Raw genomic sequence first — 23096 nt, 5'->3', positions numbered from 1 at the left:
CACTTCTATCCGCATAAACACACTCGTGAACAAAAGACTCGTTAACAACTGCAACATCGTACATTTTAATACTAAATTTTATTTTTCACACAATCTAAAATACGCGAATGAAATCTTCCCACCACGTCTCTAACTTTCAACGTCAAAGGAGTTGCTATACAAACAACATCATCCACCAAATCATCCCATAGGACGGAATCGCGCCAAAATCCAGCGCACAACACATATCGCCACATTTGGTGATCTAAGGGGGCATATAAGAGTAGAGTAGTAAATTCTAATTTTATAGTAGTTATTTTAATTTAGTTCACTTTTGCCATATCTTTTAGCTTCAGCTTACAATTCCTTACCAGAATGAGTTTTTAGAATCGCATTAAATGCAAATGAGAAGTAGAAAGTATTTAACTCAAAGTTCCATTGACTTTAGGAGCGAGAGAGAGTTAGGATTCCTGAAAAGCGCGTTTGCCTTTTGGCTACGTCCCTCTAACTGTTACTACGCGCGGCCGTATTACGTGCCTTTTGATAGCTTCTCTAGCTAAATTAATATCACGGGTTAACTAGTTTAGAACTATGTTAGCTTTAGCAAAATCTCTTTAGTTAGTCATTAGTTAGTATTTTATTTCTTACATTTTGACTTTAACTCGCCACTTTGAGCCCAAGTAGAGTCTTTGTTGTATGCCCTTAGAAAGGGGCCAACTATAAATCTTTATTTTGAGCAAATAATTAACCAATCTTGAGTTTACGTTTCCGTTTTTGGACTTAATTCGCTTAGTAGTTCACTATGTTCCTCAACAATTAGTCTAGTAGAATAAAAGGGAGGAACCGCTGCAACTTAACATGCCGATTAGCTAATTGATCTATTAATTATATCTAAAGATTTAGGCTTAACTGAGCAAGATTAATTCAAATGGTATTTTATATCTAAATCAATCAAAGTTAACTAAACACGTATGATTACGCATCAGGCAGTTTATATCGAAAACAAATTTTATTCTCCGAGGTGTACTTTTTTAAATTTATGAAATGATTTTATTTTACAAATAATTTTCCTTACACGTCATGAATTTTCAAGAATGAAATTATCTTACTTATGTAAGTCACATAACGTAATATACTTACTAATGTACCTAATTTTTAGAAGTAAACTTCATTGTAATTTGCCTTTCGAAAGCACTCGAAAGCATTCATTTGTAAGGAAAACGATAGAAAGCAGAGTTCATTATAATATTTATTCATCGAAGAAATATTTTGTGTCTGAATCATACTCTGAAAAAGCAATTTATTTAAAAGCAGCCCCCAAGAAATATTGCGATTGCCTCCCTCTACTTTAGTCATTAAGCACAGTCTAATAAAGGGCAAGGCAAGTAAACAAACTAGCTAGAGAGTGAAATCTTTTTCAGTGAATTTTCTCTCCTCTTTCTTCTTTTAATGGTAGCGTAATGAAGCGCGTTGATGGCACGTAATGACGTATGTTATTCGGTGGAATAACATGCTGCTTTTAGATTAATGAGACCAATTTGTGGCTCTAGAATTTCTATAGAGCCTCATTTACCACCTGGAACCAGATGTGTTCAAGAACTGAGTTTGAAAATCGAATAATTTGAAAAATTCATTAAAAGTTTATTTATTTATTGCCTTAGTATGAGGATATAAAATATGCAAGAAAAATTAATTTTTCTTTGATAATTATTTTTATCGAGAACATCGATCGCGAAACACCCGATTTCGAGCTATCTATAGCCAGCTTGCAAAAATTTTGTAGAGTCATTAGGAGTTTCTGATTCTGGACACATAGAAAATGTGCAGTGCCCTCGGAGGGTCCTCGAGCCTGGACATCTCGAGAAGGCGCAGAGTGTGCTACATTGCACAATGCAATTGCATGCTGGGAGAAGGGATAAAATACCTTATATACTCCCCTTTTTAAAGGGCGACTGAGGATTAGGGGACCCAATCGCCAAATCGTGGTTCTCCACCTGGCGCCACTGTAGGGTCATTAGGTTATTTTGAAGCAGGCGATGTGAAAAATGAACAATGACCTCGCCGGGATTTGAACCTGGACCTCTCAGATTGTGGTACCGTTACACCACGAAGGCACACTGGAAGGAGGGAGAAAATATCTTATAACTTTCTCTCTTAATTAGAAATAAAATTTGCTGTACACCAATAATTGTGTTAGCATATTGATTTTCAATAAAGACTATGAGGGAAAATTATCGCAGAGAATAATCTCCGTGGAAGAAATTTTGCTTTAATGTTTAAATATACATTTCGAGCACCTATACTTGTTTTGTGATATACAAGTATAAACTGTATAGTCTGTTTTCTGTAATTCTTTTAGATAGTGCTGTTAAGAACATCTTCTGAATGAATCCATATGTTACTTATCCATTTTTAAAGAAAAGCTTTCAAAATTGCATTGATAGGTAATTAATCAATCCTGACTTGGTTTTATGAAATATTATTTTAATATTTTTTTTTGCCCTCTAGAAAATATCATAAGCTTACCGTAAAAGAATACGGTAAGCTGTCGAAGTTACCGTATTCTTTTACGAGAACCTAAAAATTAACATTAAAAGATTTGGATTAAAACCTGCGAACAAAGAACAAGCGTTATCATATTTTTATGTAATAATTACAAGTTAAACTTAACTAATTATTAAAATATTGCTGGTACTAAAATGTAACATAAATTCTGCTGTAACTTTTAAACAAGCACCAGTCCCAGAAATTAAAGTGGATATTTATATTCAATAAGTGAAGTTTAGTAAGAAAGTGTGTATTTCATCCTTGTAGCAGAAATAAAAATGAAAATTTGTAAAACCATGTTCAAAGAAAATATATAAGAAAGAAGCTAAGAAGAATATTATATTATAAGGGAAAGCATGACTATAAAACACACCTTTTAAATTACATTAACCGATAATTTGAAATTATACGAACCAAGTTTTTCAAACTTTAAAATAAAGCTTTCATAAATGGTTTTTCTGTCTGACAAAATACAGGATATGAAACATTTTCTCTTTTTTTCAATTATTCTTTTCTTACTTAATTAAGTGCTCATATATAAAGAGTTTATTCTCCGGCAAAATAGCGCACATGAAAATTTCTCACTTTCTTTCTCTTTTATTTATCTCTACTTTCCCTCCCTGTTTATATTTATTTTTAAGTGCTACTTTATTTCGAATGAATATTTCGAATAGTATTGAATAGTATGAATTGTATGAATAGGAACTTGAATGAAAAATGTGTTAACATTTATGCATAAGTATTATCCGTAAAAATTTAAGTCTTTGGCAACTTAAATTCATTAAAAAATAAAACATTTCAAATTTGAAAAGGAAAAGTAAATATTTAAATCTAATCTTTAATTCTTAGATATAAATACTGCTAAAAATGTCACTACAATTAATTCTTACTATGAAAATCATTTTATGCCGGAAGATTTCCTTCAATTTTTTTTTGTCTAAATTTTTGGAAACTTTTTATTACACCGTATTTCGTTAGAACTAATTGTGATATATATTTGTATTATACTTTAGGTTTATATATTCTATGATCTTTTAAAAATATGTTTCATTTTGAACAGATGTTTAATGACAGCGTAAGAATTATAAAACTGCAGAACCTAAATATGAATTTTCTTTAAACAAATTTTATAATCACTCGTATTAACCTCCCTGTTTAACACATTTAGTTCAACACAGAAGCCTGGTGATTTTGTCTAATTTATCAAAATTAAAAATCACACACAGAATCGTTTTTGTATTAGTAAGAATTGTGTAAAATAATTAACAATTAATGTATTAATATAAAGATGAATTACTGGTAAAAATTAAAATCGCTGATCCTTTCTATAATTATTACTCCCCTCTCCTTCTGATCAATTTATTTATGTTAACTATAACAACGGCAAAGCAATTTTTTCATTGATAGTCCTTTGATAGAGAGGGAAAGGTAACTAAAAAAAGTGAAATGTTACTGTGAGGTATTTTTTCATTCCTTTCCACAAGCATTCGTGGTGTAATTGGAATTACGCTCGATGCGCATTTGGGGGTCTGAAATTCGAATCCTGGCGAAGCCATTGCACGTTTTTCGATGTTTCTGCATCAATAGAAACCAATAACTCTACATTCCTAAATGGAACTTTGTTTTATAAGATATTTTCTCCCACCTTATAGCATGCTTCCGTGGTGTAACGGTAGCGCACATTAACACGTATTCGAGAGGTCAGGTTCGAGTCCCGGGGAGTGTTTTGCTTATTTTTCATGTCTCCATCATCAAAATAACCTAATGATTCTACAGTGGCGCTCAAAATAACCTAATGACAACAATATTATTCAAAAAAGTTTCATCGTCTAAATAACTTAATAACTTAATATTAGGTTAACGCCATTTGGGTCCCCTAATCTCCGGTCGTTCGGTAATTAAGTGACCCAAATGGCGATAGGATCCCCTAATCTCCAGTCGCTCTTTAAAAGGCAGAGTAAGGTGTTTTCTCCCTCCTTTGTGCGTGCCTTCGTGGTGTAACGATAGCATATTCGACGCGTATTCTAGAGGTTCGAGCCCCGGGGAGGACATTGTTCAATTTCTATGTCTCCTGGCAAAAAAAAAAAAAAAAAAAAAAAAAAAAAAAAAAAAACCTAGTGACTCTATAGCTTTTAATTATTAATTCTATATTTAGTCTTTGTATGAGCAAAATTTATTAGTAAATGTTTTATATGTTCTTAATTCTACGTTAACGCAAAAGAACACGTGCTTTATGTGTATTTCGCAAAGAACTTAAAAAATGTATTCATTTCACCAGTTCCAGAATTTGACCATTAATGCCGCCATATACTTTCTAGGATTTTAAATATTAGTCTTCATGGTAGTTCGTTTGTATTATCTATTCATATATCATTCTTATCATTCAAAGTTCCGGAAAGCTTTCATGGCTTGCATTAAGCCTTACATAAGAATTCTGTTCATTATGTTCTTGCTTTAGTTTCCTATATATTACTAGATGCGGTTCTGTTGTTTCGTGTTGTTGGGTTCATTGAGTTGTTCTTTGCCAGAAGAAATAATATAATGCTGTTTGAATATACTATATCAATAATGTGTGAGCCAGGATTTTTTATAATAACTAACAAATGATTTTCAGATCTAGAGCTGCATGTTTTGAACATGCTTGTATTATCTATTCATGTATTATCTATTCATAGTTTAAGAGAAAGGGAAACTATTGATATACTCGTAGAAATATCACTGTATAAGAACTACAAATAGTAATTTAAATTAATGAAAAAATAGCATATATAAGTAATGTAATAAAATATTTTAATAAAATTAACAAAATGTTCTTATTCTGTAAAATATTTAAATAAAATTTTGTTTATCCTTTAGGTTAATGCATATTTTTAAATTTTCAAATAGATATTATACAAATAAATGTTATAGCCAAGGATAAAGTAACAAAGAATATTATATAGAACGTTTCTAAAGTTGGGAATACAAAGAGTACCTTTTTAGGAAGATTGCATGTGATATTTTTTCAGTAGTTTCATTTTCTGAAGAAAATCAAAAATATTCTCTCCTAAGATTCAAATCTCGTGAATGCTTTCAGACATCATGATCTAAGAATTTAAAATATTGAAAGATCCACTAGCTCGATTCGATGCCAGAATTCAATTTTATTCAAATTCTGGTAAGGTATTTTCACCAGAAACGGGCGAGTCCTTTAAAATTTTGGGAAGTTTGCCAGAATCCGTAATGTATTTCTAATCCGGTTTGTATGTAAAATCAGACGTTAGGCCGTCCGTACAGCTGATGCGTTTTCAGATCGACAGGGAAAGAAAAAATCGATACCGCAAGAGTTCTGAACCACTACATTAAAAAGAAAGCTTCCTGCACTTTTATCTTGTAATATTTCATAGAGCATTTTTGCTTAGATTTCATTTAAAAGAAAACTCATGTATCTTTTTAAAAATAACTGAGGAACCAGGCTTGTTGAAATGGAATTTAATGTAAGTACCTAAATGTAGTTGTTATTTTAACAAAAAATATTTATCTTAATTCCGCAGAAACGTTAATTTATTAGCTTATATAGTTTAAAACGATTTGAAGCGTTTTTATTGAAGTTCTTGTTAAAATCTCAGACGAAATATAATACTTTTCCAAAATTTTGCTTACAAAATTCGAAAGAAAATTTTCTCTAAAGATGAAAACTTAACTTTTTTAGAATAATATTGTTGTATGATTCTTTCGAAAATATTTGTAACATTCTAGAAGTTTTACTAATAGTTATATTCAGTCAGAGAAACAGAGAAAATGTAGCATAGAAAAAATAGCATTGTATATTGCATAATTCTGACATAAAGCATACTTACATGTTGGCAATAAAACACAATTAAGTAGAAAAATGAGAAAACAAATTACTTGAAACACAAGATTCAGAATACTTCAAGATACGAAGCTCATTTTATTTCAAAACATCAACAATCAGGTAAAACTAGTCTATCATTGATTAATTGCTTCATATGTAGAATTAATATATATGTTATTTTCTCCCTTCTTAAAGCATGCCTTCGTAGTGTAACGGTAGCACACTGAAAGCGTATTCGAGAGGTCCACGTTTGAGTCTCGGCGAGGGACTTGCGCATTTTTTCAGTTTCCTGACTTCAAAATCTTCTTTAAGACTCTAAAAGTCCCGTCCGAACTATAAGATGGTGGGCAATAATTCGTCACACCAGGATTTGGCAGTTGGATCCACTACTGCCTAATCGCCTTTTAAAAGGGGAAGTATTTTTTTCCTCCTTCCAGCGTGCCTTCGAGGTGTAACGGTAGCATCCTGAATGCTTATTCGAGAGATCCAGGCTCGAGTCTCGAAGAATGCATTGAGCACATTCCATATCTACTGCATGACACCCCCCAAAAAAAACAACTAATGACTACAAATAAATTTTTCTTGTAATTTAGGCCTGTTTCGATTTATTTTGTGGATTTCTGTACATTCAGTTATCTAGTTATCTTAAAGCTTGTTCCCCCTAAAGTATTCTTCCATTTATTTCACAAAAATAGAATTATAAAGAAATTTCAAATGTGAAATTTTTTTAAATCTGTAATTCGAAATAAACCGTATATCGTCCAGAAATTGAAACTTAATCTCTTTTGAATGTTTGTATAATTTACATTTTCAAAATTTATACTTCGCTGAGTATTCTTTGAAATTTAGATTTTTGAACTTTCAACTAAAGCCTTTGGCTCAGTTTTGGTAAGGTCATTTCTTCTATTTAGGTGGAAATCCGATAATTGACCTTTCTTGATAATTTTATGTATTGGCAATCTAAAGGTTCTTTTTTTTTTGTATATGGCTCTAAAAGTTAAATCATATATTTTAGCCAAGCATCTATTCATTGTATAAAAGACACATTTGTGTTTTCACTGTCTTACTTAGTATTTTCTTCTTGTCTATTAATGTGAAGAAAACTATGTAGTGTGAATCTTATCCAATACCAACTCTCCCAGACTTTTTGTCATTTTTTGATAAATACGTCTGCTTGTCCAAGATTATTTTCTCTAAGAAAACGATAGACTAGCAATTTCGTGACGGATTATTTGAATGGCAAAATATTCATTATAATGAAAAATATTATATTAGTCATTGGACAGAAAGATTTAGCAATGTTTGTTTAGATAAGCTTAGCTCTCATATGAAGTATTGCTAAATGTAGATTCTGGAACAAAGGGCTACAAAGATTTTCTTGCCGCTAAAATTTCCTGTTAGCAGATGTGTTTCTTTCTTGAAAACGTAAAATAATTGAAGAGATTTAGTATGTAACTATATTTATGCATTTATGTTAACTGGTGATTTCAATAATGATAAAAATATTAACATAATAATTTTCAGGCTAACATTAGTATAATAAACTTCTAGCCTTCTTCGAGAGGATGATCGCTATCAACACAAATGAATAATACAGATTTGCTTTTGTATTAGCAATCAGACTAAAAATTATGGTTTATATAAGGTCTGAAAACGCTATACAAATTTAGTTCCAAACGAAATTCTTCAACACAAAACTCATATCTTATAAAATTGAAGAGAAGCTGCGGTGAAGATCTTAAATGAATAATTCGTGAAAAAAATATGATTGGGGAGAAATGCCACTTAAAATTTGTTATTAATGGAATAATGTAGAAATCAGTTTTATAAACTGATTACGAAACTAGAAATGACAGAAATCCCACGTACGAGTTGTTATGACTTTTCTTGCTTGTTTGACAGTAACATCAGAAAAATTCCATGAATAGGATTAAATCTATATTTGTGGATAGGATTAAATCTATATTTGGCATGGATCACGGTGACCTGACAGGTGATAGAGTGACGTTGCCCAGCTCTGCCCCAGAATGGAAAGAGAATCCTCGGTGGAACGGATTCAAGGTCTCTCACCTCTGATCCTCTACCGTCAAACCTCTATACAGAACTTTCAGTTCATTGTGTATTTTAAGTGTTCCCATTCAGAAAGACATTACATGCTTACAGATAGCCAAATCTTCTAGATTCGAGCCGAGGGCCAATGATATGGCAGCCAGTGTAACTAACCACGCTATCAAAGAGGACAGCCCATAGCTGTGGGGTAGAGTTATTCATTGTCTAAAAAGTGAAACTTTATAGCTTCTATAATAAATCTACACAAAATATATTCATTGATAACTTGTGGCACAGAACGTAAATATCATACAAAAAACCTCTACAGCTGCTAAAATAAATCTAAACAAAATATATTCATTGACAATTTCTGGCACAGAACGTATACAGAAAATAAAAGACTGCTCTTGGCGGAATAAAATTTACATCCAGCCTTATAAGCTGAAGATTCCAAAAATTGTGGTCTTGTGGTCCAAAAAGACACAGTCAATTATATTGAAATTCGTATAGCAGACAGAGTGAAGGTCTAAATCTCGACTGGAAGATTGCAAACTATCACAGACTTTCTTTTTGAACAAACTCAATTTAAGTCTGAGAGTGAGAATATGCCGTTCTACACAGGCATGAGTTGAAGTACTTCGACCAAATTTGATCCGCTTACCCGTAATTTAAATTTGCTTTATCTTTTTCTAGTCTGAGCAAAGATTTTGATGACGATTTTGATTTTGAGCAAAGGCTTGACAAGATGAGACTGCATGTAACGTAAAATGTATCTGTTAGTGGAATATAAAAATAATTTGCCCAGAAAACTATATCAACATTAGCATCAAGTACAGGGGCGTGCATTTGTAGTGCCTGTTATTCGCATCTTTTATGAAAAATGTTACGTTGAAATAGTTGTTGTTATTGTTGTACTCTGCAGAAGAGGACTGCTGCCCTTGGCTTTTAAGTTGTTAGCCTCACAGCATTAAATCTTCTTTGCAGAAGCTATCCACTACTGCAACAGCGCTGCCTCAGGAGGGCTAGCAGAACAAACGGCTGGATCACAAAACGAGGAAGCGTTACACGACTAGTTAGGAAGGACGAAAAGGTCACTTGTCTTCCTTCCTAACTAGTTGAACTATGCTGAAATAGTTGCTTAAACTACATAGAATGTAACTGTGTTGATATAGTTACATAAACTACATAGAATGTAACTATGCTGAAATAAATACATAAACTTGTTTACATGAACTAGAAACAAATTTATCTTTCCCAAGTTCGAAGTTCTTTAATCGTTTTTCATGATGTTTCGCTCACCAGTAGCTGAGCGGTAAATTTAACACCAGTAGTTAGTCGAACACCAGTAGTTCGACATAGGTTCTATTCTAGAAGAAAGAGCTGACTGGATGCGGGGATTTTCCATTATGTTACGTGGATACGACTCAATTTTACTTCGAAAGTCCTCTATGAAGGCATCTCTCCACATACGTAAATAGCCCTGGTATGCTTAGTTATAATCTAAAAAAAACCTAAACCAACCTATGGGACTTCATTTTTTATTGCCAAACAGCCGTATAGATAAATCTGTGTTATGTACTTAACAAGAGCGAAATCAAATATATTTTAATTTTTTATTACTATAGCCATTTAAGAGTGAGTAAAAAGTGTTTATGAATTTCAAAAATATTTCTCTAAATAAATTAAACAAGGAATTTTTCAGAGAGAACTTAATCGTTATATACATATAGCTTTTTTCAAATTTTCTCCACTAGGATCTACGTTTAAAAAGACCTACATTCAAGAAGGGTTTGAAACAAGTAACAAACGTCTTATTCGTAAAACACATATAGGAAATTCGAAAGCAACGTTTTCAATACACGTTCCAAATTTCCATCAAACATACTATAGGCTGCCTATGTAAATAGAGTGACTAAATAGCTCTGTTTCCCTGTACTCTAAACAAAGCAAGACCAAGGCACGATGAAGCTCACAAATTTATTTGCAAACGTAAACATTTTTCCCGACTCTGTGTTGGTAAAGAAACTCACCAAAGACGAGGATTATAAAAATAGGTCTTCCTAAACGCATTCTTGTGCGGACTGCTCAACGTGGTTCGTTCTTCGACTCGTGGGAAAGCAATCCAACCGTTCCATTGCATAATCCGCTATGTGGAGGTATTTTTTATGCATTATTTCTTATTCATCTCTGAAGGTCTCTGCATATTTAAAGCTTTTTTTTGTGTTCCCTCGCTCACTTTTTTCCCGAGATGCGTGATCTAGAATATTATATATTCCCCCCCTTGCTCTTGTCGCAATGGTATTAGTTTTTTTTATTAGTTTGTTATTCACAAATGTTGTGGAAGTAATTACGTCGATAAAATATCAAAGGCTTGTAATTCCTTTTTTTTATTTAATCTCCTTTCTAGCAATGACGAGCAATATTTTTAAAAAGGAAGTAATTAATTCATTATTGTATATCTCTCTTAGAAATAATTAAAATTAATGTTAATTTTTTTTTAAGATTTGAAATTTTGATTCCACTTCTTAAACTAAAATAAATTGTCTTCCAGTTTCCGTTTATTCATTGTATAACTTAAAAGATTAAACTAGCACTTTGAGATAGACGAAATAATTTCCATTGGATACTCGCAGAAGTTTTGGGAAATTTTGCCATCGACAAACCGTATTTGAATACTGATTAATCGTTCAGTACTACTAGTATTTTATTGTAACTTTGGACAAACAATGATAGTAATCGTATTGTACTTATCAGATCTCTCATTATCCTAGGATTGAATTTATAACAGCTAACATTTTTTCCTGAATTTCTCGAATTCTCATAGAACACTGCTTCCCTCATTAGTACTAATATAGCAGCAAAGCCCAAAGAAAATTTATATCTAATTTTCTCTCCCAACAAAAAAGAAAATACAGGCATTAGACAAAAATGTAGAAACTCCAAAATAAAAACACATTGCTCTCACTAATACGGTGTAGGTAAACGGCTGGCATTCAAAACAGCTTAAAGTTTTCTAGGAATGATTAAATAGAGGTATTTTATGCTTTGCAAGGGAATCCTGTACCATTCTTCCTGCAAAACTTTGGCAAGTTCAACTAACGATGATGGCGGTGGATAGCGCTCAAGCGGATTTCTCTCCAAAATAGCCTATATAAATTCTCAATAACGTTGATATCTAATAACTGTTGCCATGGTAAATATAAAGCTCACTCTCATTCTCAGAAACCAGTTCTGAACGATGTGAGCTGGGTGAACAGGAGCTTTATTGTCTTGGAATCACGATCATACGGCATCACGATTTGGGAACAAAATTTGTACCATGGGATTGACGTGCTATCCCAAAATGGTCATATAATCTTTGGCAGTAATTTGATCTTGCACAGTAAAGATGGATCACATTGAATACCACGATATGGCGACCAAATCATGACCGAAGCCCAACAATGTTTCACTTTCGGCAGCAAACAGTCTCTATCATATGCTTGCGACGGCGTTCGCCATATGTAAACTCTCTCGCCCAGAAGTCGGCAACAATAGGAAGCAACTGAAACTGACCACATGACAGTCCTCCCCTGTCCAGGTTTTGTGATTTCGGCACCACCTTTTTCTCTAAAAGCCATTTTGAGTCTTACAGGCACTGATGAATGTCTTTCGAATTGCAGCTCGCTCCAAAATACTCTGCTCTTGGAGCTACCTTCGTATCGTTTTACTGCTGACAGAGTTTGCGAGTGCGGCATTCATTTCAGCAGTTTTTTTCCGGCTGTAGTCCTCTTACTTTTTGTCACAATCCTCTTCAATGTTCGTCTGTTCTGGTCACTCAACACTCATTTTTGTTCATGCTGTGATTTAACTGATGCGAGTTTTCCTGTATGAGTTAAAAATCTTAGATACTATTGTCACTTGAAATGCCAAACACTTCTGCTACCTTGGTTACGGAAGCACCACCATACGAGCCCCAAAAATGTATCTACATTCGAATTCATTTATCTCCAACATGATGCATTTACAGCAGTACAGAACAGTGTCTCGATAACGAAAGTCACTAGCAGCGTATTGAGGATGTTGTACAGGTGGCGTTATTGAGAAAATACATCAGCGCCACATACAGCTTTTGCAAGAATAAACATTTTTTAGATCAAAACATGCCTTTTACAAGATGATTACATATTTTTCTACGAGGGTATGCGGAAAAGGAGGAAGAAATACTTGCCGTTTTGAAGGGCGACTAGGGATGATAGGACCCAATCGCCAAATCCTGATGGTGACGAATTATCGACCACCAGTGATTCCAATTACACCACGGAGGCATGCGTAAAAGAGGGAGAAAATACGTTACATTTCTTCATAATTAGTGATAGTTTAATAGCTGGTTTCTATCTTGTCAAAAGCCAGATTTGTGTACGCTGAAAAATCAAACACAATGATTAGGAGCGTTGACAGAATCAAAGTTATGTGTAATACGAGCATTGGATAAGAACCATAACAATGTGGGCGCAGCTGGTTTTTTCCAATGGATGTGTTGTTAAAAGTAAAGCAAAACGTTCTTAAATATTTATTTCCCTATATGGAAAATAGAAGAAACGAAAATAATGTTTTATGATGAATTATTCATAAAAATATGTGTGTTAGTTGTAGAGTCAGACAAAATGCTGCTTGTTTTCATATTATTAGATCAACATATAAACAGTAAGAGCCCAACAGATTTATCGCTGTAGCACTACATTCTTGCAGAAATGTCTGTTTCTACCAATGATGGATCAAATAGAAAAGAATTACAGTAAATTAGACGGTAGATTAGTTTTTTAAATTTTTCAATCAGTACTTGCCTGGCTTCAAAAATTGTAGATAGGTATTTAGATAGTATATACTTTTCCTAATTTAAATAATCATACTTAAATACTATTATAAAGGAAAATTTAATAAGACATATCCTTTGTAGAACAATTAGGTATTTATCGGAGCAGAAAACAAGAGAATTCGACAGTGTTCTTTCTCGGATTCGAAATCAGGACTTCCCGATTGCTAGACAAATTTGCTTCGAATTACACAATGAAGGGAGGTGAAAATGTTTCAATAATATATAAATATGAATTTTCAAATATTTCCGTTCGATCGAAGAAGAGAAATCGACTTCATGCCAGTATTTGCGGAAACGAACACTAATTTTTCCCCATTTGCGGCCACTGAGCCGACTTAGGTTTGGCCACTACTAAGGCCAGAAGTTGGTGGCCAGCAGTTATGGAAGCAGCTAATAGGTGGGGCACCGTTACTTCCCTTGAAGGGATGAACAATTTGAGTTATGCCTTCTCAGGGATTCAAACTTCGGCCTTTCGGTATCGCAGTAGACTCCCCTATCCTCTGCACCCTCTGGGCGGCTACACGGAAACAAATACAAAAATTAATTTGTCTAATTAAATGTTATTCGTAAAATAAATTGACGTTTTTAGGGTGATTTGACAAAGTTAAAATACTTAGATCCGATGTATTTTTTCTGACATATGAAATATTCCCGATAATAAAACTAAAATCTTAATTTTTAAAAAATCAGCACAAAGAAAGTAATTTATAGAACGCTACAGCGGTGAAAAATAGGGAATAAACATTGGCATTTTCATGCCGAATTCACGTAATCACTACAGCTTGACAATATGCATATGCAGCCTCATAAACTTCTAGAGTAACAAGACGGAAGCTTGTCAACATTTTTCTGTATTGCTGTAATATTTTCTGCAGAAATATCTGATTGGAGCAACCACAGGGTTCTCGTATCGTATCCATGGAGGAGCTAATTCTGAGTATCTTCCCACTTAATTAAATGCAAATCATTACCAAAAATTGCATGAGTTCATATTGTAATAAATTAATTTATGCTTAATAAAATTCGTTAACTGTTCATGAATTCTTAAAAACCTAGCTAGAAATTTATTTGATTTCAATAAATGCATGAACATGTTATGATTTAATACAAAACGCAAAGTAAAATGTATCTATGAAGAATGCCAGAGCACACTCTAACATATTCTTTCTTTTCTTTGCAGATTCTGAGCCATGATTCAGTAAATGATAAAGAGTAATTATGCATCGCCTTCACGTTTGGCAGCTAGTGCTTTTGATGACATATGCAGTAAGAACAGAAGCTATAAGTTGCCCGTTATTACCACCTTCTAAAACATGCTCCTGCGTAATAAAAACACGTGGCCTGGATCTCAGTTGTGATAGGGCTGGACTGGATGATCTACGTCAATCTATAAAAGCAGTGACGGGCACCAAAGAGAATGTCTGGTATCTGAAGTTACGCAACTTGAAATTAAATAACATTCCTCGCGATATTCTGGGAGACATGCATGTGACTCACTTTATTGTTCATAATTCCAGTCTATCTTCAATTGACGATGAAGCTTTCTCGGGAATAGCGGAGTACCTTGAAACTTTGGATCTCGCACAGAACAGCTTAGATCGTGTTCCAACAACAGCATTGGAAAATCTTTCCAATTTAGCATCATTGAATCTTAACTATAATAAAATTGAGATCTTGCACGCTGAGGCTTTTCGAGGACTAATTTCCCTCGTAAGGCTAAATCTATTCGGCAATAAAATAAAATTTATTGACAATTTAGCCTTCGAGGGTACAGGAGGTAATTTAACGCACATAAACTTTGGTGACAATCACCTGTCTTCAGTGCCTTCTAGGCCTCTTAAAAATTTGACTGTGCTGCAGAAGCTTCAACTGCATAACAATAATATAACAGCTATCATAGCAGACGAGTTTGAAGGGATGGGAGAAAACATAGATGCGTTGGAGCTTTCTGACAACCAACTGAAAGAGCTTCCTGAAAGAGCTTTTAAAAATTTAAAGACGCTGAACTCTTTGGATCTGGAAAACAACCACATTCATTTCATTCATCCTAACGCTTTTGAAGGAATTGAAGGTAAGCTAGAATTCTTTCTCTAATATTAATTTGCGAATTTGATTTTCATTATGCAGTGTTTTATCATATAGTATGTTCGAATAAGTACTTACAAATAAGAATTTTAAATAACTCATGAAGAAGTAATAATAACATCGCCCGCTTTTATTTTTCTGAAAGAGAAACAAACCACGTGTAACTTAAGAGGTGATAGTATTGCAACAATACTAAAGCGTATCCGAAGGCCCTCTCCAGTCATTTTGGTAAAAATGTGTAAGAATTGGAGGCTCTCTTCAGCCCACCTGGACATGAGTGTCCCCATAGCTCAAAAGAAGGTGCCTCGTCTCTCCACAAACGAGGGAAGCCAGCAACCCAGCCGCCCGCAAACAACAAACAAAAATACTAAATTAAAAATAAGTAAGCACATCTAACACAAAATTACAAGCAAAAAAGATTTTCATAAGATCAAGTCCATTGTGCTGAATGGGCTGGGAATCTTCTTGCGACTATTTGTAAGAATAAAGATAAAGATAGGAAATGTGTTAACTGTGTGGTTTCTAATCAGAAGTATGGTTTGGAAACATGATCATTTGATATCTGTCCCTCTTTAAAGAGAGAAATTAAATTTATTGTAGGTCACGTAGACTTTGATTTTAAAGAATGACCAGTATAATTAAATTTTTATGAATTTTAGCATGTATGTACTCATTGGTTCTAGTATTTATATTATTAGATTTTAGCAGCTGTGTTTTCATTTATATGTGTATTTGTTTTATTTTCACATGATTTTACCAGTCATTTTGGTACCGTAAGTAGTCAGTTCAGTTGGCTCCCAGTGTAAATACAGTGTAGTATTAATAATAAAAGTGTAGTATTAATAATGTATAGTGTAGTATTAATAATTCCCAGTGTAGTATTAATAATTCCCAGTGTAGTATTAATAATGAAAGTGAAATACATCATCCCTTAGTTGTTCGGTGGGAAAGCAACTTAGCTATCGACCTTTGAAATTCGGCCCCATAAATGGTTGGATTGGATGGAGAACTGTCCTCAAAGGTTCCCGAGATTGCATGATCTAAATAAGAGTATCCGAAAATTGTTAATTTCCATTCTTAGGATGTTATTAGATGTAATATATTATCTTATTTACTCTTGTACGTAAAAAACAATAAAGCTTTTTCTGCTTTAATTTATTCATGAACTAAACTAAATAATGGATGATCTTAAATTAAGAACAGTATAAAATACCACATAAAACATATTACTTCTCCCAACATAAATACTGAAGCATGTTATATAGGAAATAATTTTAATGTTTCACTTGAAATGCTTACATTATTAGTTAAATTTATTAATTATTACTAGTGACATACATCGAATATACTAGCCCAGAAGGGCTATTATTCTCGAAACGGCATTTTGCGTTGAATCACTAAAAACGCTGAATCACTTTTCATATTGTTGCCACCATATATTATCGCTCTGCATTATATTTGAAGAAACTAAATAATGTAGAATCTGCATGCATGAATGTATATTTCTCGCATTGGGGAAACTAACGGTACCTAGAGCCATCAAATTTTAAATAGCGTAGTCCTCCACCCGAAAACGGGCACCTGGAAGCCCGAATTTAAATTCTGGAATTTGTTTCATTATCTGTATCATGTTTGGTAAAACGTTAAGGAATTTTTGATTAACAAACTCAACTGTTTCAAAGCGAGCAATAGCAACACTGTACGAAAAAAAAAAAAAAAAAAAAAAAAAAAAAAAATTATCCCAGCACACGAGACTGTCTATCGGAAATACTAAAGATATACTGTTTTTAAATATTTTGCGATATTGCTGTTGAATTGAATTTTGTGTACTTTAAGTAAGTTATCATCTTAATAAAAGAGGATTTAAAGCAATATTTGATTAAAAAGATATATTTCTCAATACTGCTAAATTTGAAAAATGCCATAGATAACTAAAAGCCTAAATTCTGAATGATAATAAATGCAACAAAATACTTACAGAATATGAAGTGCCATTAACTTAGGCCATCTAATGCAGTTCAATGAGCTAATTATGATTCATTTTCCCATTTGTACTATACCTTCTGTTTATATTTATATTTTAGGTACTTTTAAATAGAAACACGCATTTAGCGTAAGTTATACCAGTTTATTAGATTTCCAGAAATTAGTGTATAGTTCAAACATCAATTGGTGGCACTTTATGGAGCCCTAAACGTTGGAGATAAATATGTAGAGGCCAAGGTTATGCATATATTCAGTATATTTCTTAAATAGTCCACGAGTGTATCATTCCTCTTCATCAGAACCCATAAACAGCACTTTATGTCACTATGACATTTTAATGATAATAATAAACCACATTTAAATAAATTCATGCTCCATAAACATTGGTATTTGATAGTTACCTTTCTTAATTTGTAGTGTAAGAGATCTTTTGAAATTCTTTATCTCTCTAAAAGAGTCTTTAACAAGGTAAAAATATAAGTGATATTTTCTTTATAAAAAGGATTTCACGAAAATACAAATATAAAGCCACACAACCGGTAAAGAGTTTAGAGTTGCTGAATGTCGTGACGAAGGGTCCGGGCTTGAATTCCGGAGAAAGCATGACTATTTGTAAATGTATTATGTCCGTGCGGCATAGGGGCATTCTAAATATGCGTCGAGACGAAAGTCCTCTCGAGAGGTTGCTGGTAGGGATAGAGGTGGTGGAAGCACCTGGGACCTATCTCCTCAGGCGCTCTGCATCAAAATTAGGGACGGAGCTGAGCTAAGTCACATTGTCGCCTGTAAGGTGCTCAAGGCTGTTGCCAACGGCAGGCGTAAAACTTACGCTCCTTGCCACGAGGAATTTCGTGGGCGTGGGTTGTTGACTATAGGTGAGACAAGGGAGCATTAGTCAACAATAACAGCAACAACAAATAAAAAATATACTGCGTACTAACTGTGAGTATATTTTGCGAAATTGTGAAGAACACATTCCATGGTGAAGTTTGAAGACAGTTAAATTTGACATTTTTATCTTTATATTTGAAGGTACTGCAGCTATTTTGCACGTAGAACACAAGGCAGTAAAATAAAATCCGGTGTCAGGAGTTTTTCGATGATTTATGGATAAACATGTATGGAAACTACTAAAATGCCCCATAAGGAAAACTACCAGAATTAAAAACGTATGTATTTAATATGCCGTGGAACAATATCCATTAGCATAGAGTAGCAGCCGAAGTAGGAATAAAAAGGCAATTTTCGGTTTTTATCAGCAGTAGCACATTGCCAACTTTTGGGGATTACATTAAAGCTAGAAACCTAGATACTAATCGGGTTACAGAAGCTTATGTCCTCCCAAGGATTTAGTGTAAAAGACCTCTTTAAGAAATGCCGTGAGAAATATTTAAAGGAGTCATTAATGAATATAACTGTATTTCATTATAGGAAGGATACTTCAAGAGAAACCTCTTTTTGTTCTGATAAATTAGGCAACAGCATTTGTGTCATAGACATAGAACACTGTAGATTTATACATTTAAAAATTGAGTGGCATCCAAACTAAAAACTTGCAACTAACAACAACCATGGTCAGTAAGGGTACTAGGTTGCCGGAATACAAATTAAAATGTTACTCAAGTAATGAAATTAATAAATATAGGGATAATTTTTAAAGTTACTGTTATAATTAATTAAAAGTTGTCAACTGTTTAACTACAAGTTAACTTTACAAATACACAATACAATATCCTTCCTAGTTATTAATGTAAAATAATTTTTTGTTTGAAAAGACAAATGTTTATTTCACTAATTAACATATTACTTAAACTTCTTGCTACAAGTTTCTGTCATACATGGTAGTTACACGTTTAAGAATTAGCAATTCTTTACTGTTTTCTTCATTTTTTTTTAACCTTAGAGATCTTGTAACACATTGTGTGGGCTCCAAATAACTTTTGTAGGTCAATCCAGTAGCAATAAGGCTTATGGTATTTTAGGTGAATTTTCACCACCAGAATACTAAATCATCAAACAAACGGACATAGAATTAAAAAAAAAAAAAGTCTTGAAAGTTTATTATACCTCACCATTCACACATGACCTCTTTTAAAGTCTCAACTACTTGCGCAGCTTTCTTTAAAGCCAACTACTAACTCTGTTATTTCAATTGATGTTCTACAAAATATGTGTTTTGCTTCGCCTTAATTTATGCATCAGCCTGAAATATTAAGAAAAGTATACTTAGTTCTTATTTTTCTTAGTCCATTGCTTTTCGTGCTTTTTTCATGCTATCAATATTTGATGACACCAGTCCTGAAATCCTGTTAGATGCTAAATTTGGCTCCTGCTACACTCGCTCTAACGATGATTCGTATAGTTGCTCTAAAACCACGCTCCTTTAAAGCGGCTACTTTTGGACTAACCTTTCGTACTCCGACTTCCGAGGTAATGTCTTTTACCATATATATTCCTTACTGCTACAGCCTAAGCGTGTTGATTCTGTGTGGGAGAAGCAATGGATCGTCAACGGTTTTCACCATTCTTTTCCCGTTTGCTTCCGGATTGCAGCCGGAACGAAATTTACGAATTTACACTTCTGGCATGTGATACAGGTTGGCCATACTGGTGTGCAGTTTGCTGCAAATTTGGGAAGAATATAACTTCGCTCACTTTCTCTATTGTTTTCTTCCCTACCTCATATGAGCTGAAATTGGAGATGGGATGATCAAAATTTTCATAAACTGTTTTTATAAAATAAAAAGTCAACAATTATTACAAAATGCTCAGCTATACCCTTAATTTCTATACCATTCACAGCGCGATTGATATTTAATATCTGTATAACTTCTTATTCCCGGACACGGCTGGGCCGCTGGTTGCCGTCGTTTGTGGTTTGAGGGGAGAAGTTCCTGCAACCATGAGGCCTGCAACCAGACGGGTGGGCTTCATCCCACATTCACTGCGTGAAACATTTCTGGATCTATTAAATATGCATAAATTTAAAAATAGCAAAGCAACAGCGTTTGGGATATATTTTACGCAAGACTTTATCGATTTGGGTTAATAACTTTGTCGTGCTTCCATTTCATCCTTCTGTCACATAGAAAATTTGCATGGATTCTCAGAAGTTAAATTTTTAACTCATTTTGTCTTTCAGTTTGGCCATTAATAACCTTGAGGCGTCCCCATTTCATCCTTCTGTCAGTTACAGAATTGGGTACTGTTCTGTTATCGAAACCGGATTCAGAAATGTATGAGCGTCTGGATGTATGCATGTGCATATATTTGTATATGTATGCATGTGCATATATGTATACACACACATGCATTCGTGCTTACATGTATACATGCATTCAGGAACACATCCATTTATCCATACATAGTACGTTTCTGGGTCCGTTCCTGATAACAGGACAGTACCCAAAATTGCACGGATTCCCAAGAAATTCAAATTTTCTAGTCATTTTTGCGCCTATCAATAAAATGCATGGCTCAGTTCTTATAGATTCCATTTTGAGTTTTTATTTTTGAGGAATTTATAGCATTGTTTTTCAGTGTGGTTTGGGATACATCGGCCAAACTAATAGGGTATTAACGTTTCGCGTTTTACGAATAGATTTACGAATACGAATCGTAAATCTGAAAAGCCGAAGTTAACAGGTTTTTAACAGCTAGTCATAGTTGGCAGTTGAATCATAACTTTAACATTGGATCTGCAAAAATTATCCGAAAAGTTTCTTCCATTGGTGAAATGGATTTTCGCGAAGCTCTTCACATTCACAAATATTTATTTATTTTAATAAATGACTTTAATCCGGTTTACTCCTTCCTAAGGTTTTTAAAATTCGATTAATATAATCTTTCAAATTTTTGTTATTTCTACCGATAGATGACGGTACCTTTTTGTTCGTTTTACTCCTATTGGGTACAAATAGGACTGTTTCCTTTCTTTGCAAATTCCTTTGTTCGTGACGAAAAAGGAACTGTACATGACTGCCCTCGAAATCGATATAGTCTTGACTTAAAATCTAAGCCTAATGCAGTGTTGCTGCTTTACTTTTATGTTTTACTTCGGCGTGCTTCACTTCTGTCTCAATGAATAAATTTGTTCAAATTCGAAATCCCACTGTAATTTCTTTATAAACGTTTCCGTAGAATCTAAAAGGACAGATGTTTAACATGTTAAGTTTTATTTTATTGCCATTCTCGTCTAACTTAGTTCTTAATAAAGCATCTGCTACTTTATTTTCAACTCCAACGCGAAGCTGTATTCGTAAATTACACTCTTGCAGTTACAAGGTACACCCGATCATTCTTGGTATTACATTTTGCATTTTTCAGCTTCGTTATCGTCATATGTTTGGCGAATGTTTCAACTTGTTTTTGCGAGAAATAAATATAATTTTTTTCACCGCACACGCACCGCACATGGCAGTACTTCCCGCTCAGTAATAGAATAAGTTCTTTCCGTTGGTCTTAAAATTCTTACTCAAATACGTTATCCGATGTCCCTTTTGAATCAGAACTACTCTTACTGAAAAATCGGATCTATCATTGTAAATTTGGAATATTTTTGTAGGTCGGTTACTTTCAAATCAGTTCCTGTTTTAGGCTGTAGTTAGTCTTGTCTGCCTCTCCAAACCATTTAAACCTGGTTTTTACTTCCTTGTACGAAGTAAAAATGAAATATTGTAATCACGGAAAGTTTCAGACAGCATATTTCAAAGAAAATATCCATTTTGACTGCTATCGAATGCACTTTAACGATGTTTTTGCGTGACATCTGTACGTAAGGACAGAATAAAAGACTCTTTTCCTTGAAAAAAATATAAAACTGCTTTAAAATGAATTCTGAAGAGAATTTTTCGTGGTGTCTGTACGTACTTACGTATGTATCTCGCATAACTCAAAAACGAATAGCTTCAGAACGTTGCAATTTTGTATATAGGACTGCTATAACATATAGATGTGCACCTCGTATTTTGGTTGCAATCGATAGCACCAAACTTATATAAATACATTTATATATATATCCTCTCTGTTTCTTACTCTTATATGTGCAATTTTTGTTTTAAAAATGATTGAATTATGCTGTTCTTATCTTCCGGTTAAGGTTTTTATGCCTTTAGTAAACCTGTATGCAATAATTTTAGAATTAACAACAATTTAAAAGTTGTTTAAGGGCCGCTAAGCCTAATAATTTTTGCCATGTCGGCCAGTGCATGTTTACATTTGAAACAACAAAATAGTAGATTTGTTGCCAATCTGGAGAAAGTATGCTACGCAATAACAAAGATAATGCCTTCTTTTATTATTGCGAATTAAATCATGCTCAATCCATTCTGGAATTTCTTCGAGCAAATAAGTGTTTCAGGTTTACTTCATAATTTTCAATGCAGACATTTTGAGTTTTTATGTATTTTTGCCTTGTCGCGAAGTGAGAACTGAATTATTTCGAATGAGAAATGCTGAATCATCTGTGAAAAATATTTTTGTTTTGTTTTGTTTGCTTGATTTCTTTTATACATCGTTCTAAATTTATTATAGCATTTGAATAGAACATGTAGCAGTGATTAGATAATTTATCAAATGATATAAATTTTTTGCATTCTGACTTGTAATATGAACGAAATATAACGCTGTTAATTCAACCTAGCGCCAGAGTATCGCTATGGTAAACAAATATAGGAGAATTTTAAAGAGTGCATTTATTCTATTCTGGTTTATGCGGTATCGACGAAGTAGATTTAATTCAATTCAATAAGTTTAAAT

The 23096-nt window shown here is 33.5% G+C and overlaps 1 protein-coding gene across 1 annotated transcript in view; it reads left to right on the top strand.

The window, feature by feature from the left end:
* The window catches only part of LOC118184671 (uncharacterized), a 249226-nt gene that overhangs the window by 140581 nt on the left and 85549 nt on the right, over window positions 1–23096 (top strand). The window contains exon 2 of the mRNA XM_035354375.2: window positions 14449–15339. Within this exon, the coding sequence (XP_035210266.1) occupies window positions 14487–15339 (853 nt within the window). The 5' untranslated portion in view covers window positions 14449–14486. The remainder of the gene's footprint in view (window positions 1–14448; window positions 15340–23096) is intronic.

The sequence above is a fragment of the Stegodyphus dumicola genome, chromosome 5, assembly GCF_044657685.1.
Source record: "Stegodyphus dumicola isolate Sdum_Otavi_A_Nest chromosome 5, ASM4465768v1".
Lineage (NCBI taxonomy): Eukaryota > Metazoa > Arthropoda > Arachnida > Araneae > Eresidae > Stegodyphus > Stegodyphus dumicola.
The sequence above is the reverse complement of the archived record's forward strand: the minus strand, read 5'-3'. Positions and strand labels throughout refer to the sequence as shown.